The following is an 18,496-nucleotide window of genomic DNA, read 5'->3' on the forward strand; positions in this document are numbered from 1 at the left end:
CACGTAAATATTTAGAATTGGAGGGTATTGCATTGTGCGGGTATACGCCGCATACCTGTCACCTATACAGTGCAGCGAGATTGCCATTTTTTCTACGCCCTGCGCAGTGACGACGATCGCCTGTGGCTCCCAAATACTGCCCGAGATCCCCCGGAAGAGTACGACTACTGGCGCAACCGCCTGGTGCTCAGTCCCGCGGCTCTGCAGGCTCCCCTCTACTATGCCCAGGCGTTGAACACTGCCATCGTCTACGCTGGCCTGGGAGCCATGCTGGCCAGGCTCATGGCCAAGGCTTTCGATGAGCGGGTGAGCGGCACGCACATGCTCGTCAAAGGTAGTCGCGTAGTTCGGCGCTGTGGTGGATATATATCCATACCCCCGCTACGAACCAAATCTGAACAGTGCTCAGCAAGCTGACGAATATATTACCGGGTATTTCAGCAAACACAAAAATTGCTAAAAATGTGGAGCACAAATCTTTTCACTAGCAAACTGTCAGTTGCGGCAGATGTCAGAATTACTGTACAATTGACTTTAGGTAGCTAATGAGCGAAAATTCACTACAGTAGGATAGAATTTAAAAAAGAAAGAGTAGTTCGTAACCGAGGGCAATGGTCCGCGGCATCCTGCATTACTCCGCTGACCAATGAAAACAGCAAGCGGAATAAGATTCTGAATATTTGACGATGTTAAACAAGCCACAGGCATAAAAAAATTCTTGAGCTTATAGTTTTGTATGGTGGTTACTCCTTGTTTAGGTAACAAGAAGTCTTTTAACAAAAGACTACTTTTGTTGTAGCGGAATCTGTGCGAAGGTCCTCAATGTGGGCAGAGCTTCACTGCAGACTTAAGTTGTTTTCAACTGTAGTTAACTTTTTAATTAACTGTCCATAGACAGCTAATATATGTTGTCAGTGCCAGTGAGATTTAGAAGCCATATACAAGACGATGGCATGTCAGTTTTTCAAACAAAGGAAACTCATTCTCTAAAGACCTGCAAGGCCAGGAAATCGCTGTACACAAAACCAGGACTGAGTGCATGAGGCACGCAGGAAGCTCAGTGCAACCGCGACGTTACACCTACCATTTTTCTTTCTATAGCTTGTTACGTTGTCCTTAACTTAAGCTGAACCCTCTTTGTTAGCCTCCACGTTTCTGCCCCATAGGTGAGCACCGGTAAGATACACCTGTTGTATACTTTTCTCTTCAGGGATATTGGCAAATTGCCGCTCATGATCTGAGAGAACCTGCCAATCTATGCGCTCCACCCCATTCTTATCCTAGTTATTTCCCTCTCATGATTCAGATCAGCGACCACTACCTGCCTAAAGTAGACGTACTCCCTTACCATTTACAGCACTTCGCTACCAATTGTGAATTGCTGTTCTCTTGCTAGACTGTTAAACATTACTTTGGTTTTCTGCATGTTAATTTTTAGACCTACCGTTCTGCTCTGCTGGTCTAAATCATTGATCATGCTTTACAGTTCATCTCCTGAGTGTCTCAGCAAGACAATGCCGTCAGTGAATCAATGTGCATTCCCCATTAACTCTTAATTCCAACCGTTCATGCAGTTCATCCAGTTATGTGAGCAGAAATGAAAATCATTCACATTTTTACACACCATATATTGCAGCTGATACAGGTGCATTACAAAGATTAAATTTGCTCACGTTGGTACGACAAGGTTGCTAGCCACATATGTATCTCCTGTCAGCACACTTCTAACAACTGTAAGAAAGAGAGTTGGGGTTTGATGCCCCAGCGGCTAGTGCCGACGAAGGAGAGAAAAAAGAAGGAAGGCAAAGCTGACGAAGTTCGGGTTTGCGCTTCCGAACACTGGCCTGTTCAGCAGCACCACTCGATCAAAGACTGTGGCCGTCCACACTAATTGTGCGAGTGGCCTCATTACACTTGGTGGAGGTGCTGGGTAGGCTGGGCCGGGGTGTCGGGCGTCGTGGTAGAGCCTGGTAGCCTGGGCATCGTGGCGTAGCTCCAGGGGAAGAGCAGGCAGCGTAATTAGGCGACTCGCACAATTAGTGTGGACGGCCACAGTCTTTGTTCGAGTGGTGCTGTTCAACAGGCCAGCGTTTGGAAGCACAAACCCGAACTTTGTCAGCATTGTCTTCCTTCTTCTTTCTCCCCTTCGTCGGCGCTAGCCGCTGGCATCAAACCCTAACCATCTTCCTTACATAAAAAATAGATCTCGCAAAGTTTCGGTTTCGGCATTTGGCAGGTATATAGTGATGAAATAATGTGAAGGTCTTTTTGAAGAGCCAGGTGGTCATCTGGCGTGATGATGGGGCGGTACAAAAAATTCAAAGATCAATGCGATTCATGTTGCAGAGTATGCGTTAGCTTCTACCGGACAAAGCAGCCGCTGCCTGGTTCACACCATGCGAGCGGGTGGTGCGATCCAGCCCATCAGTCTCCTGCCAACCAGGCTTCACACACCAACGCCGCATGCCACTTTTTGTGACAGTGGGCGTTCTAATGCGAACGCATCAAAACACTTTCAATACTCAGTATCATCGCTGGAACTTCCTGTACAGGCTATATAACAGGCTTTCGCTGCCTTCATAGGGTATCGAGGTTAGCAGCGACGGACAGCTGGGCTCCGGCTGGCTGTCAGCATCGGCACGCCAGCACTTCGACCAGCGAGCAGCCGGCTGCTGGGAGCCTGCGCTGGAGGCCACCATCACGGCATACGCCGCTGAAGTGCTGAGGTCGCACAGCGACACGGGACTGCTCCTGGACCGCGCCTATTCCCCCATGCAGCTGTTCTTCCTCAGCTTCTGCCAGCCACTGTGCGGACTGCCAGCCATCGCAACAGAGGGCCATGGGTAATAATCATAATAATAATAATAATAATGACACATTATGCGGAAAGGAAAGAAGCACGTATAGTCAGGCACAAGTGTCTCTGGACCATGTGCTCCATAAACTAAGCCGACAGTTTTACTGACCACCGGCTGAAGATCAGACTTGTGGAAATGAAATACGACTGTGGTCTCCAGCCGGCGGTTAATAGAGTGACTCCATTTACGGAGCATGCGGTCCAGGCACTTTTGTTCCTGACTGTACCTTGTACCCATCTCACACTCAATTGATACCTGAACCGCACCGTGGCAGAAGGGATGTAGTGAAAAAAAAGAGAAAAATGCCCTAAACGCCACAGCGAGTTATCAGTGCAATGAACCCAGGCATTGCGTGTACATCATCATGCTTGGTCAGTTCTGAGCTGTCGGGGCTTATAGTTTATGGGGGTTTAATGTGCCAAAGTGAATCAGGCTATGAAGGACGCCGTAGTGAACAGCTCCGAAAATGTCGACCACTTGGGGTTCTTTCACGCGCACGTCGGGGTATACTACCCTAGGGATAATTTCCCTTCCCTAGAAGCTTCTTGGGAAAGACTATTCATACTACAAAGCAACGGCGATTTTTTTTAATAGTATAAACAACAGCATTGTTGCGCCAGTATCGTCGCTAGCCGGTTACAGCAAAGGCCCAGCCAGTTCCAATCCTAATCTAGCTGGTTCCACGCTGCAGCCAGTTTTTTAGCTTCCGTCTATCAGCTGGGACCAGCTTATTCGAATATTCTCCCTGGAAAAAGGTTGTGGTGTCTAACTCGTCATCATCATCAGCCTGACTACACCCACTGCTGGGCAAAGGCCTCTCCCATGTCTTTCCAATTAACCCTGTCCTTTGCCAGATGCAGCCACCGTATCCCCACAAACTTCTTAATCTCATCCGCCCACCTAACTTTCTGCCGTCCCCTGCTATGTTTGCTTTCTCTTGGAATCCACTCCGTTACCCTTAAGGACCAGCGGTTATCTTGCCTTCGCATTACATGCCCTGCCCAAGCCCACTTCTTCCTCTTAATTTCAACTAAGATGTCATTAACCCGCGTTTGTTCTCTCACCCACTCCGCCCTCTTCCGATCTCTTAACGTTACACCTATCATTTTCCTTTCCATAGCTCGCTGCGTTGTTCTTCACTTAAGCTGAACCCTCTTTGTTAGCCTCCACGTTTCTGCTCCATAGGTGAGTACTGGTAGGATACAGCTGTTGTATACTTTTCTCTTCAGGGATATTGGTAAGCTACCATTCATGATCTGAGAGAACCTGCCATATGCGCTCCACCCCATTCTTATTCTTCTAGTTATTTCCCTCTCATGATCCGGATCTGCGGTCACTACCTGCCCTAAGTAGACATATTCTCTCACTACTTCCAGCACCTCGCTACCAATTGCGAACTGCTGTTCCCTTGCTAGGCTGTTGAACATTACTTTGGTTTTCTGCATGTTAATTCTTAGCCCCACCGTTCTGCTCTGCCTGTCTAACTGATTGATCATGCTTTGCAGTTCTTGTCCTGAATGGCTTAGCAAGGCAATGTCATCAGCGAATCACAAATTACTCAGGTATTCTCCATTAACTCTTATCCCCAACTGTTCCCATTCCAGCCCCCGGAATACCTCCTGTAAGCAGGCAAGTGAAGAGCATTGGCGAGATCGTGTCTCCCTGCCTGACACCTTTTCGTACTGGAATTTTATTGCTGACTCTATGGAGAACTATAGTAGCTGTGCAATCGTTATAAATATCTTCCAATATTTTCACATAACGCTCTTCTACACCCTGATTCCGCAATGCCTGCATGACAGCTGAGGTTTCCACTGAGTCAAATGCTTTCTCGTAATCAATGAAGGCTATATACAGGGCTTGGTTATATTCTGCGCATTTCTCTATCACCTGATTGATAGTGTGAGTGTGGTCTATTGTTGAGTATCCTTTACGAAAGCCTGCCTGATCATTTGGTTGACTAAAGTCCAAGGTTGTCCTGGCTCTATTAGCGATCACCTCAGTAAATAAATACCTTGTAGGCAACGGACAGTAAGCTGATTGGTCTGTAATTCTTCAAGTCCTTGACGTCTCCTTCCTTATGAATTAAGATAATGTTAGCGTTCTTCCAAGCTTCTGGTACTCTCGAGGTCACAAGGCATTGCGTATACAGGGTGGCTAGTTTTTGTAGCACAATGTCTCCTCCGTCCTTCAGCAAATCTGCTGTTACCTGATCCCCACCAGCTGCTTTCCCTCTCTGCATTCCTCCTAAGGCTTTCTTTACTTCCTCCTTCGTTACTGGCGGGATGTCCCATTGCTGTGCTCGACTGCCTACCTCAGTAATTTGATGATTACATTCGCTACTGTATAGATTTGTGTAGAACTCTTCGGCTAATTCAACTATCTTATCCATATTGCTGATGACATTGCCCTGTTTGTCTTTTAGCGCATACATCTGGTTTTTACCTATGCCCAGTTTTCATCTATCATCACGACCAGCTGGTACACGAGTTAATTTGAATGTAGAGCCCAGAGCAGGTTTCGGATAAACCTTTTTTTCACGCTGGTCTCTAAGGCCACTGTTCTTCATGGACAACAACTCATATATTCTGGACTTAGCGAGCATTCCATGTTGCCAAAGCAGTCATTCTAAACTCTACGAGAGGTACTGCGTGACAATTTCCATTTCGCTTTCTTTTACTTAGTGTTGCATATTGCTTTTTGTGTATTCAGTTCGAATTATGAAATTTTCTTCCTATTTTCGTTCTTCCCTTTTTGATACAGGTCTCAATGTGGGCTCCCTTTCATTCGCATTAGTTTTTCTGTAAGCTGCCTCTGTATGCATGCCTCAACCTAAGTTGGCATTTATACTAGACAGCGTTTGCACAGCAGACACGTCCTATAGTCCAATACAAATCAAGAACAAAGCGGCTTTTCCCTGTGAAAAGGACCCTATTCCAGTCCATGGAGGCGACTGGTTCTCATGAACTAGAGCATGACAATGGAGGGAGTTGCGTGACAAAGCAGGGTGGAGGGGACAACTATCCCCGACCATGGAGGGAGGGGGCTATCCCCTTTCATCTGCTGCCCCCTGCATTGTCACACTAGCAGGTTCATGAGAAGCAGCCTGCGCCATTGGCTCAGACGGGGTGCTTTAACGGGGAAAAGCCATTTTTCTTCACTTGTATGCGACCAAAGTGTGGGCGTAAACCAGATCAGTGGCAGGTATGCTTCCCCACTTCGTGTCACTATGGCTGTGCACACAAGTTAGTTTTTTTTTCATTTTTCTCTGCACTCACAGGCCGATACCCCCCCGTGAGCGCCTCTGCAACCAGGCCCTGATGAACACGCGCCATTTCTCATCTGCCTTTGGCTGCCACATTGGAGAGCACCCCATGGCTCCCGCGTCCATCTGTGGTGAAACCGACTGAGCAGCAGCGCTGCGGGGCGCAGCACTCGACGACGGTTTCGCAGCACTTCTCAAGAAACACGCGGTCACGAGATGAGATTGCAGAGATGCTGAGGACCCATGTCCGAACTTCTCAGTTGATCTCATTGCAGGGAGTGCAGCTGATGCAAATCACTCGCCGATTATTTCATTTATGCTTTTGCTTTTACATCACCGACTTTGTCCCTACTCCATAATGTTCACGTATTGCGCTAGCAAATCCTTTAATTCACCTTTCCCAATTTCAGACCATCCATGAAGCACACCTACCTGCCGCAGTGCTGGACAGGCACATCAGACAGAAATTTATACATTCTTTTAGCTTAATGTGAATATTCGCCCTACCATTGCTTTATTTGCACCCTTTAAGCTATACCGTGTTAATAGTTTACAATACTTTTTAGTGCCTTGACATTCGTCGAAATGTTTTGAGAAAACGCAACTCCTGTGGACACTTTCAATGTATATATTTGTGAATTTATGAATGTAAGCAACACGGCTGAGCATGAAGATGCCTTTCTGTCTCATGTCAGCTAGCAGTGAATGCTTAATACAATGCTTTGTTGATGACTGATTAAGCATTTAACATCATGCACACCTATCACACCTGTGTTTGCCTATTGCTTCACGTTTTGAGTACGCGCAGTTTTCGTGCTATCCTCAACAATTTCCACAGAAGTCTGTGGTCTGAAATGTATATCCATTAGATGTGAAGTTCAATGCCGAATACTCTTTTATCTTGTCAGTGTTCCACCATGCTGGAAGCTGCAGGTGAATTGAGTTAGTGCATTGAGCTGTATAACGGCACTAGAAGCAAACCTACAGCTCGCCAGCCCTTTTTCGGAGCATTAAAGAATGTGCTTAACATTATTTATTCTTTCTGCAGAGCTTGGCGTACCTATAAAATAATCGCAAAATATATCAAACAGTATGTGGCAAAACTGCAAAATATGGCACAATGCCAATGTTCTGAAGGAAACTCGCTACACTGCAATTCTCCTAAGAAACTAAATGGCAAGCTGCAATATTCATGGCAGTAACAGATGCGAATTGGTTCATAAGAGAAATCTGACAGAAGTGCTCAATTTCCTTCTGTGCTATCATGTAAGTAATGCAGAGAAGTCATGAGTAAATATTCAGAATGTGAGTGTGACTATTTCAGTAGCCTCCTACCCCTGTCTGGTCCACTTTGGATGCAGTTTTTGGTCTACAATGCATTTACACCAACACTAAAATGATCAACAACATTTTAAAGGCAACAAGAACTACAAAGGACGTGAGGCCCTGAAGACAAAAGAACAAATGGTTAATTGGCGTTTCACTGTCTTGCATGTCTCCTGCACTCTGTTGTCCAACTCTACATTGCCAATGCTTCAGCACATCAGCCAAACCTGCCAGGTTCGAAGCCATACCGAACAGAAATGTTAACTTCTGTACATTTTCGACGTGCACATTTGTCGTGATGTGGCCCACTGATTCTCATAAGCTTAACTACATGGAGGCTATAGAAGGACCTTTTCCACGACCCCCCCCCCCCCCATGCATATCACCTTCACTGATTCTTGTAACTCACATTAAACTAGGTTGACTGCATGCATGCCATTTCAGGGTGGCAATAACTTGCATGAGCCAGTGATCTGATGACTGTGACCAGCTTTGCGCCGCACTTTGTCCTGCGTGGTAAAAATATGGCTCTTCTGCAATGATGACGACGTTGTGCGTAACCACACCTCAGCACTATCTGCAAGCAATGGATGAACCTCTGCGGCATCCCTGTATCTTCAAATCCTTCAAGGGTGAGAAGACCTCTCGCCCCAACCCGAGCAGAGTTTCGAGGCTTGGTGTGCCGCAAGTATTCCAGCACAGGGCTCAACGGCAAACACTGTGGACTGGGCACTTTTGGCAAAGGCTGTACATGGGATTCTCCAGCACTGCAAGGATTCAAATGCAGTATATACATTGAGTGTTCCTCTTTTCCCAGAGATCTTATGTACTGCCCACAACAAAGAATTTTCGTGACTTTGGCAACAAAGAACACACAGTGGGCAGTGGCAGTGTTTTCCAGACTGAAACCTTCACACCAAAAGCAGCTGTTTACATGGTAAGCACAAAATGATTAGACTTCACGGGCCCTACAGGCTATAAGCTGCCCGCAAAAAAGGGGGTTCCCACGTCCTTCTGGTCATGTGGTTGGCTGACCAAACCTTTGCTTGAGCTCATATTTCACGACGTTAGCACTGACATAGGCAAGAACTGGAAAAAAATTGGCAACAGGCTCCTGGTAACTAAGTAACAGTGTTTATTTTAAATACATTTTGTGAAAATAAAAAAAGAGAAAATAATAAGAACACAAGCTCGCACCAAAGTTCTTTCTTGTGCAATTGCCTCTTAAAAACTCAATCTAGCACTCTGTATTTTCAGACTGTTTCAACTAGAAGACCAAGATTTCAGACAACAGGGTCAAAAATGAAAACATGTTAAAAGCAGTCCTTGTGCAATAGGGAACGAAACGTGTAACAATGCTGCCAACAACAATGGTTTTCCACTCCTCTCATTCAGTTTGACACTTATTACACCCCAGAGTTCATGGAGTATATTCTCTCCATTCCTCTAGTTAACTCTATCCCACTCAAGGAGGTCGTTTCACTCCATCCCACAAGTTCACATCACGCATGGTGGAAATGTGTGCATCAATCTAGCCTTGCTAGAAGAGTTCTGAAACTGTTCCACAAGAAGCCGGGCAGAAGATCAACAGGAAATGCAGCAACTGCCAGCTTCATAGAAATGCAATACCAGGCCGACCTGTACGAGAAATGAAAAAAAAAAAAATGCTCCATGCAACATACTGGCAAGCTTCGCTCCATAATTGCCATACTGTCCAAGGTTGCAACCCTCTTTGTTCACTGAATACATCAAAGAGTGGAGACCTTGGTAAACTATGAAAAAATTCATTGCTGTATGTTTGGAAACAGTTTGTAATATTACTTTTTATTTCATCTTTCAAAGAATCGCAAATGTGCGATTTTGAACATTCTGAATTGCAGAAAGAAAGGTTCCACCAACCTTTCTACCAAGGTTGCACCATAAACAAGTAGTCTTATTTGCCTAAGTCACTGGCTCAACTTTTATATCCGGTTTTCTGTGCCCAGCACCCTACACACCAATGCTTCCATAGTAACTCCAATGCCTACACGGTATATTGCTGTCTTCCGCTATACCTCTTAACCATGAAATGGTTTGGTTTGGTTTATGGGAGGTTTCACAACCCAAAGCGACTCAGGCTATTAGGGGACGCTGTAGTGAAGGGCTCCGGAAATTTCGACCACCTGGGGTTCTTTAACGTGCACTGACATCGCACAGTACACGGGCCTCTAGAATTTCGCCTCCATCAAAATGCGACTGCTGCGGCCGGGATCGAACTCGCGTCTTTCGGGTTAGCAACCGAGTGCAATAACCACTGAGCCACCACAGCAGCTCAACCGTGAACTGCAAAGTGTGCCTGACGTATCAAAGTTGATGCGTCCAGTTTGTAAATTGCAGCCTAAAACGAAAAGGACAGACCAGAGCACAGCTCCCTCAGTCACAGTGGTTGTACGGTGGCAGGCCAAACAATTCAGGCTTGAAGTCTTCCAGAGAGTCCAAACAGAGCGTGGCACTTCTACGCAAGTCTTCGCTCACGCGAGGGTCTGGCACCATGACCACCTGCATGCCAGCGGCCACCGCAGCTCGCACGCCGTTAGGCGCGTCCTCGAACACCAAAACCTACAATGGGGTAAAAAAGGCAGAACGCAGGTGTGATCAGGTGTCATTTGGCTTTAAAAAGAGCGGAAGTGAAATACCCAATCTTTCACGTCATCAAGTGCACGTTTTTGATCATAAATGGCCAGCAGGAATGCAGTAGGAGACGCAAGAAAGAAACATCACCTTAGCAAGCCATATGATCATCATCATCATCATTGTGAAGTGAAACAACGGATGTCTTGAAGTGAGCTGGTTTGAACATGCTCCAGACACATTATGTGAAGCATGAGTAACTCACTGTCAAATTCAGCAGCTGTTTCGTGAATTTGCTACCCTGCTTCAATCTACCAGTGGAGCTATTAATAAGCACTTTCATGTCAAAGAGAAAATTTCCGCGGCGGTTGAATTTCTTTGGAGGAGAAATTCTAGAGGTCCGTGTACTGTGCGATGTCAGTGCACGTTAAAGAACCCCAGGTGGTCGAAGTTATTCCGGAGCCCTCCACTACGGCGTCCCTCATAGCCTGAGTAGCTTTGGGACGTTAAACCCCATACACCAAACCAAACCAAAGAGAAAATTTAGTGGGTACCAGACGTCTACTCAGGCTGCTCCTTTAGTACACCAAAAAAATTGCGTGGACACTTAGGCAACTAAAGTGCTGAGAGGCGAAAGCCAAGGACACTTTGCCATGACGACTCCCGGTGGATGAGACGTCACACAGTTCCCGTGGCCATATCGATACCCAAATTATAAACCTTTTGCGGACTTTAAGTGTTAATTACGCTTCATTATGCATTTCTTCATCTAATTTGACACAAATCCGACGTTTTTCCCACCATTTTGTGTCAATTTTCACTACGCCATGACAACTTCCGGTGGATGTGACGTCACACCGTTCCCATGGCTATATCAACGTCCATGCTATTTCAACGCAATGTCGACATTTCTGCCTATAATCAATTAACTAATTAACCTAGTCACCAAACTTGGCTTCTAGGTTCACGTTTTCCCCCTCTATCTGACACAACCATTGGTTTTTTTCTATCTTTTCTATCTGTGCTCATGCCCGTGCTCATGACTGCTTGGAGTCGAGCGACTCTGCAGTATTAAATAAATAAATAATAAATAATAAACACGTGTGAAACGCTTGGTTAACGGACGACAGTATGAGCCATTAAAGGCTTTTGCCTTAAAATTCGAAGGTCTGATATTGATGAATTATTATAGTGCAAGAGCACCTATGGCCAAAAGAGCATCTCGGTAGAAGGCGTTTTTGCATCTAAACAACGTAATGTCAAAGACTCATTTCCCAAGCACTTCACCCCAGGGAAGCTGAGCTTCAGGCTAGGGTAAAGCTTGTACCCATTGGAGACTCGTGGGTACCCGGTGGCACTGGGAATCTAACTCCCGCATACGAGACGGATGCATTTGTTCCCTCACCCATTCAGCCACTTCCGATCTCTTAACGTTACACCTATTATTTTTCTTTCCGTAGCTCGCTGTGTTGTTCTTAACTTAAGCTGAGCCCTCTTTGTTAGCCTCCACGCTTCTGCTCCACAGGTGAGTACCGGTAAGATACAGCTGTTGTATACTTTTCTCTTCAGGGATATGGGTAAGCTACCATTCATGATCTGAGAGGATCTGCCATATGCGCTCCACCCCATTCTTATTCTTCTAGTTATTTCCAGCATAACTGCGCACACAGCCTCTCAAAGGATTCACCGCACATACCTTCTCGGGAGGAGGTGGGTCGTCGAACCTCGCGGCAGCCACGAGGAAGATGTCCGGGTGTGGCTTGCCGCGCGCCACTTCAGGTGTGTCCCCGCCACACACCACGTGGTGGAACTTGGAAAACAGGTCTCCGTGGTGGCTCGTTTTCAGGGTGAACGAGTCTCGCTTAGAGCTGGTTGCCACAGCAATCGGGACCCCGCACCGGTGCAAGTGGCTCACAAGCCGTTCGGCGCCTGGCACAAAGTAGCACGGTACCAACGCATGCACTAGCCTGTTTATGGTTCACCAATCGGTTGTGCAAGTGCATCTTATTATCAAAGTGTTTCTTACATATACCGGGTGTTTCACGTAACTTGAACCAAGCATTTAAAAAAAGCAGTACACCGCAGCCCGGTGAAACCAACGATACCATGTTTGCCATCATGTGGCGCTCCTTAGAATATTTTCTATATTCTGTTTAACTAGTTAATTAACAAAGATTAATTATGCAAATTTTCAAATATTCATTTTAGTGCCAAGACCGTTACGTTAGGTTGTACAGCAGGTTTATAAACAACCGATCCAGTTTATTGTAGCATCGTATCTCCTACGGGGTCCTTTTTTCCGGCATCGAAAGAAAGCCCGCGAAGTATGAAAAAATACTACGTGACTACGCTTGTGCACTACCAAATTGCAGCGCTCTCAACGGCGTTTCGAGCAAATGGAGCGTGCCCGCTGACCGTGGCGAAGTGAACGGCCGCTGCTCTTAGCAGCACTTTTCACTGCTAAGAGGAGGTATGTGATGAGCAGCTATTTCGAAACCTGCACACGTAGATGTCCTACATGAAGAGAGTGCCAGTTTTAAAAAGTACACAGAAAGAGCAAGCTAACGTTTCAGCAGGACCATGTTCTCTGCTACATGTGAAGGTGTAACATTCAGCTGATGTGTTCATGACAGTAGAATCTAATGACTGGGAAAGTTAATTTATCATTGCCATCAAGTATCGCGGGGCCCCTAGAACAAACTTACACCATTTCATGCATTATACCACAAAATGGTCGCTGTCCAGATGATGGCTTAACACACATGGATTAAAGGGACATAAACGCTGGTGCTATCGAATTTGAGCAGGTGTTGAACTTAAGTGTTCCAACTAATGACAGCAGGCTCACCCATGAGTCTACCGACTCAGCCTCAGTTATTCACACTCAAACTCCAATGGGAATCTGAGCTCTCAGAAGAAATCCAGGTAATGCAAATGAAACCAAAGTCGATACAGGGTTTTCTGAGCCCAAGGGAATCCTACATGCCCCAGTTCCTCCACTGAGCGAGATCTCAGTTACTGCTCACCGGGCATAAGTCTGGCAGTGGGGAAGAGTTCCAAGTATATCTGACGCAACTCTGCCTCGAACTCTTGTACGGAGAGGGGCAGCTGAAGCCGGTCGATGAGGAACCGTGTCATCTCGGAGCCCACAGAGCCCATGACTGCAGACTTGACTTCCCAGGTGAAGTCCTTGCCATAGCGACCCGTCACCCGCTGTGTTGCTTCCGTGTACAGTCTCTCTGTGTCTGAAAAAAAAAAGAAGGAAAGAAAAGATACAGTGATTAACACATCTATTCTGTAAACAAAAGTAGATTAAGAAAAAAATGCCAGCTCTATCAGTGCACTATTAGCCGCAGCTACTGCTGTCAATACTTCGCATCAAGGAAAGGTGCTCGGCATTGCGGTAACCAATGAATTGACAACTTGCAAAATTGAAACACATCATCATCATCAGCTTGACTATGCCCACTGCAGGGCAAAGGCCTCTCCCATGTCTCTCCAATTAACCCTGTCCTTTGTCAGTAGCAGCCACCGTATCCCCGCAAACTTCTTAATCTCATCTGCCAACCCAACCTTCTGCCGCCCCTGCTACGCTTGCCTTCTCTTGGAATCCATTCCGTTATCCTCAAGGACCAGCGGTTATCTTGCCTTCGCATTACATGCCCTGCCCAAGCCCATTTCTTCCTCTTGATTTCGACTAGGATGTCATTAACGCGCGTTTGTTCTCTCACCCACTCCGCCCGCTTCCAATCTCTCAACGTTACACCTATCATTTTTCTTCCATAGCTCGCTACATTGTCCTTAACTTAAGCTGAGCGCTTGAAACACATTCAAGGTTAATGTTACGCACAACATGGGTGCACACCTTTTTTTTTTATTCGATAAGTGTGCCATGAGGCACAAGTTGAGAAAGGGGGAGAGGAATGTAGGTTACAGAAAGTTAAAAGAAGGAGTGGAGACCAGTTTCGGAGAGGTAGTCGTATAGGCTGCTGGTGAACTGATTGTTCACAGTCCGCTTCACATAGTCATATTTGCAGTCCACCTCCACGAGGAGCCGTTTTCTAATAGGAGCCGTCGCCGGGCACGTCCACAAGTGAAGCAGCATCACAAATATCCGGTGCAGTGACACAATGAGGGCACCTGTCAGTTGCTGGCAGACCTTTGTCACACCACCAATGATGGACAGATGGGGTCAGAAACACCCCTGCCCGAAAGTTGAAGATTTGAGCGCTTCCGGTACGCGACATCCAGAGGTCGTTGCCTTGGCCCCACTTGTGGCAAAGTGGTTATTTTTCCTTCTACTTTCTAATGAACTATCTTTCAGGTAAAAATGATTACACTACTAATTTTTTATTCATCAACATAAACTAAAGAATGAAAAGACACAACCCTATGGTTTCCTTGGTTTCGGTAACTGTTGGTTTCCTTCAACATCATAAATAACACCTTATAGCCAATAGCGTTAAAAAGTATACCGGAAAGAATGCTCCACTTTTTAGAGCATACAAGGAATGTCAAAAAGTGTACGTGACTGAGTTGTCCAAGTTACCACTTTACTGGCCACAAGCCAAATGCATCCCCACCTTTACTTTTTCAACAAAACTGTGAGGGCCACTGCACAAATCTTGATCCATGAAGATAATGTCCAAAGTCTTTTATACCATTACATTTTCTTGAAATATTTGCCGGGGTGTTTCAAGTATGCTAGCATTCCAGCAAACCACCGTTTGGAATACTCCTCCCACCCACTATCTCAGAGTGTTGCAAGCTCATTACCTCAGGCGTGAACTTCGGCTCCCCGAAAGCTTGAAAACCTTCAACCACACGTGCAGTTTTTGCTCCAGAAAGCAGGAAGCTATACTTTACGGCCAGGTTGGAATGGCAAGGTGATCAAGTCTACAGTTAACCTCTGGTGAGTACAGCAGCTGAAAGGTGGTGCCGGCTGTGCAGGCGGATGCACTACCATCATCGTCATCATTTATTGACCCTTAAAGACCCCTGGGTGGCAGGGCATTACATAAAGGGGGGGGGGGGGGGGGGGGGTACATCACAAGAATACAACAGGCCATAATCAGAGCTATATACATATACTGGCAGGATATAAAGAGAAAATGTACATAAACCCATCAGAGAGAGTGGGCTTGTGTACTATCGGGGACAAAAATGGTATACTACACATCGAAGGAACCAGAGCAATGGAAAACTGCGTTGCAACGCCATCTACAGGCGGCATCTGGGATCGAGACAACCAATGCGTGACCTTTATTATCAGCAGTCATGTCGTTTGGCTGGTTTCAATGTTCCGTGCTTTAGCTCGCCAAAATGCCACAGTTTTCCATTGCTCTGGCTCCCGCCGCATGGAGGATACCACTTTTGTCCCCGATAGTACATGATGCAAAATGATGGCCCGCAGTCCAGAGAATGGCAGCTGTTCTTGCAGTGTCTCAAAAACTTTTGAGAAGCGCACCATCATGTAACAGTGAGCAGAAACAGCCCTTTGTTCCTGCAGAGGTACAGTTGCAATATGACCGTTTTCACAGAATAAAGTCAGCACCATTTTCTTGCCGACACTTATGGGCCACTTCATTTTGTCAATGCATCACACTGCTGCATATTTTAATGGCAAAACACGAAGACGAAAGTTTCCCTAAAAATTTTTGTGTGTAATATATCACCAGCAAGGGTCTTCCTCCAGAGATCCACCAACTACCAAAACTGTCGTCACGACAGTTTTGTCTGATTGGGCCTTGGTTCTGCTAAGGGCTGTGAATGTTCCGACTGCTCTTGAATGAAATCTGAGAAGCAACTGATCTAGACACTACTTAAAATAAAGATTTGATCAATTCCTTCATGCTCATCATTCCCAAGGCCTTTTCTTGCACATAACATACTGGGTGATTGGTCAAGACCCAAGACCTAATCGATCTTGTAATCCCCAGGTCATAATTTTGTCAACAGAATGCAACAGGTAGATGGGTACAGCAAAAACTGAGGAGTGGGTCTAAATTACGAAAGTTTAAATTTTGTTTGTATGTATATAACGCATTTAAGGCGTAATATATGTGCTCGGCCGAAATTCTTTTCGCGTTTTATGTTGTCGCCAGCACAACATACACATCGTCACGACAGTTTTGTCCTTGTAGACGCGCTAAATGTAATAAAATAAAGCCTAGCTCGATCACTATTCATTGCCGCAGGTAAGTTCATTCAAAAGGACGCGCTAAAACCGAGAGCGCTCCACAACCGAACTTCAACAATTGTTAAGTAAGCATTGATAATTCTGAAAGAAGTGTTAATAAAATCACTAAGACGCCAGCTAGCCTGGTCGTATGCATAGCTTCTCAGTCAAAAATTCAACCACTTGAAAGCAAAACAGAGGCCCAATCCGAGCGCGCAAAGTTGCCAAGTCCGAAACGATGTATAACGCGACAAGTATGAAAGTACAAAAGCGACAACGTACCGCTACCTGCTCTTTTGAAATTCCCACCTGCGCTCAACGGCTTTCATCTACAAAGGGCTTGCGGTTGGCTTTCCAGAGAAAATAAAGTAAAGAGAAATACAACCAAAGCTTACCCAGGAGCAGACCGTCCATGTCAAAAAGCACGTGAGTAACTGGTTTGAAAGATGCCTTAGCATCCCCAGCCATGCTTGCACTTTCCTTTGATGCCGCTTTGATCTTTAGTGAAAGGTTATTGAGCGCACATCCGAAGGACGTGGTGTGTCAGCGTAAACGTTTTCGTGACAGCGGTACTTGCAGAAAACGAGCGACAAACAGCCAGATTGCAATCACCGGCACCCAGCTGGATTTGTCTACGTCTTGTCATGGCTTGTTACGGTTGTGGTCGAAAACGCGTCGTCTGCTAGCCTGCGGCCTACTGCCCGACAGGCCGCAAGTTGTCTTTTCCAATATCATCAACAAGCAGCCACTAAAGCTATTTGTTCAAATCGGTGTCCACAGAAGCTAAAATTTATGAGCGAATGCACTACTACGCCGTTCTTGTAAACAGTCCCCCTCGTTTTTCTGCAGCGATGCGGCACCCAGCTCACGTACGTACAGTCGCCGTCAAAAGTAAATGGAAGGCGATTTTGTCAAAAGAAATTTAATTTCTTTAAATTTAAGCATAATGGTCCATGTTTGTTGGTGCACAGTGCAATTCGAACAGTCACAATTAGTCTGCGCATATGTATTCAAGGATGCATGAATTGAGCGGACAATGATTAAATTTTTTTGTTAATATTGTTTTTTTTTTGTTCCCTCGTTTTTCTGCAGCGATGCGGCACCCAGCTCACGTACGTACAGTCGCCGTCAAAAGTAAATGGAAGGCGATTTTGTCAAAAGAAATTTAATTTCTTTAAATTTAAGCATAATGGTCCATGTTTGTTGGTGCACAGTGCAATTCGAACAGTCACAATTAGTCTGCACATATGTATTCAAGGATGCATGAATTGAGCGGAGAATGATTAAATTTTTTTGTTAATATTCGATATCGATATGGCATCGAGGCACTGATCGCTGTCAAAGCGGCTGTCAGTTGACTGCCATGGTGAACCAGACAAATGATGGTGAAAGGACTGCTTATCACCACCTGTTTTGATGTGCACTAGTGTAACCTAGAGCACTATTGTGTACTGTCAGCAGAAAAAGTGCGGGATCTCTAGAGCGTGGCGGAGCGACGCAAAACTGCATTCCAGTGTCATCTGCCGCCTCCAAGCACATTGTCGAGGCTCACGGAAATTGCGTTTGAAGCACGCTTTGCGCATATGCCTATCAAGCGTGCCTTGACGCTTGCTTCCCCGTGACGCGCTTATCAGAGTACTCACAGGAGCAGCAGCCGAAACAGATGCGCAACGATGGCGACACAGCGATTCATTGCCTGCAGCGAGTGGCAAAAGAGGACCCGGCGACGAACGCGATGAGACATGCCTGATAACAAAAGAAAGGACAGGCATGCACAAATAACGGTTAACGCGGAAGTGCAGTGAGCCTTAACATCGGACGTAATCACGACAGATGGCGCTGAAATGCAGTTTTGCGTAGAATTCCTGTATATGCTACCAGAGGTAGCAGAGTTGCGCGTCTGTTTTCCCTCGCCGCTCCGAACGCCATTCGCCGAGAGGCGGTCACATGATTTTCGTGACGTCGTGTGTTCTACCCTCCGCGGAGAAGCTGACTTCACAGGTGCAGCGCCGAGCGAGCTGTCAGCTCGACGCCTCATGTGTGCCCGCGCCGTCGGCATTCATTTGTTTTCCGTGCACACTTGTGGCGTCAGGTTTGGTGTTCTGAAGTGGCAGTGACGGATGCACTCGTCAGCTATGACTGGGTGCAGTGCGCCAAACTGCAGCAATCGCACAGGGAAACGGCAAAGCGTTTTACGCAGTGCCGTGTGGAAGGTCGGCGGCCGAAGTGCGTCGGCGCCTCAAGCGGCTCTTGAGAATG

At 46.2% G+C, this 18,496-nt stretch overlaps 2 protein-coding genes across 5 annotated transcripts in view; one reads left to right on the top strand and one right to left on the bottom strand.

Moving 5' to 3' along the window:
* The window catches only part of LOC149347090 (endothelin-converting enzyme 2-like), a 30,466-nt gene extending 22,778 nt beyond the window's left edge, over positions 1 to 7,688 (top strand). Inside the window, exons 10-12 of the mRNA XM_089541486.1 lie at positions 108 to 306; positions 2,584 to 2,843; positions 6,139 to 7,688. Of these exons, the coding sequence (XP_089397612.1) occupies positions 108 to 306; positions 2,584 to 2,843; positions 6,139 to 6,268 (589 nt within the window). The 3' untranslated portion in view covers positions 6,269 to 7,688. The remainder of the gene's footprint in view (positions 1 to 107; positions 307 to 2,583; positions 2,844 to 6,138) is intronic.
* On the bottom strand, positions 2,580 to 16,872 carry LOC149347092 (pseudouridine-5'-phosphatase-like). Of its 4 annotated transcripts, none has more exons than XM_089586864.1 (5): positions 16,633 to 16,872; positions 13,086 to 13,304; positions 11,756 to 11,988; positions 9,847 to 10,047; positions 2,580 to 2,814 (listed from the first exon to the last, which is right to left on the bottom strand). In XM_089586864.1, exons 1-4 carry the CDS (start codon positions 16,703 to 16,705, stop codon positions 9,862 to 9,864), a joined length of 711 nt encoding a protein of 236 aa, XP_089442990.1. In that variant the 5' UTR covers positions 16,706 to 16,872; the 3' UTR covers positions 2,580 to 2,814; positions 9,847 to 9,861. The 4 variants fall into 4 exon arrangements, with proteins under 4 accessions (XP_089442990.1, XP_089442991.1, XP_089442988.1 ...); XM_089586865.1 differs by lacking the exon at positions 2,580 to 2,814 and adding an exon at positions 7,853 to 8,216; XM_089586863.1 differs by lacking the exon at positions 2,580 to 2,814 and adding an exon at positions 8,254 to 9,087.
* Between the last annotated feature and the right edge of the window lie 1,624 nt (positions 16,873 to 18,496).

This window comes from Amblyomma mixtum, chromosome 4, assembly GCF_055824585.1.
Source record: "Amblyomma mixtum isolate Tamu chromosome 4, ASM5582458v1, whole genome shotgun sequence".
Lineage (NCBI taxonomy): Eukaryota > Metazoa > Arthropoda > Arachnida > Ixodida > Ixodidae > Amblyomma > Amblyomma mixtum.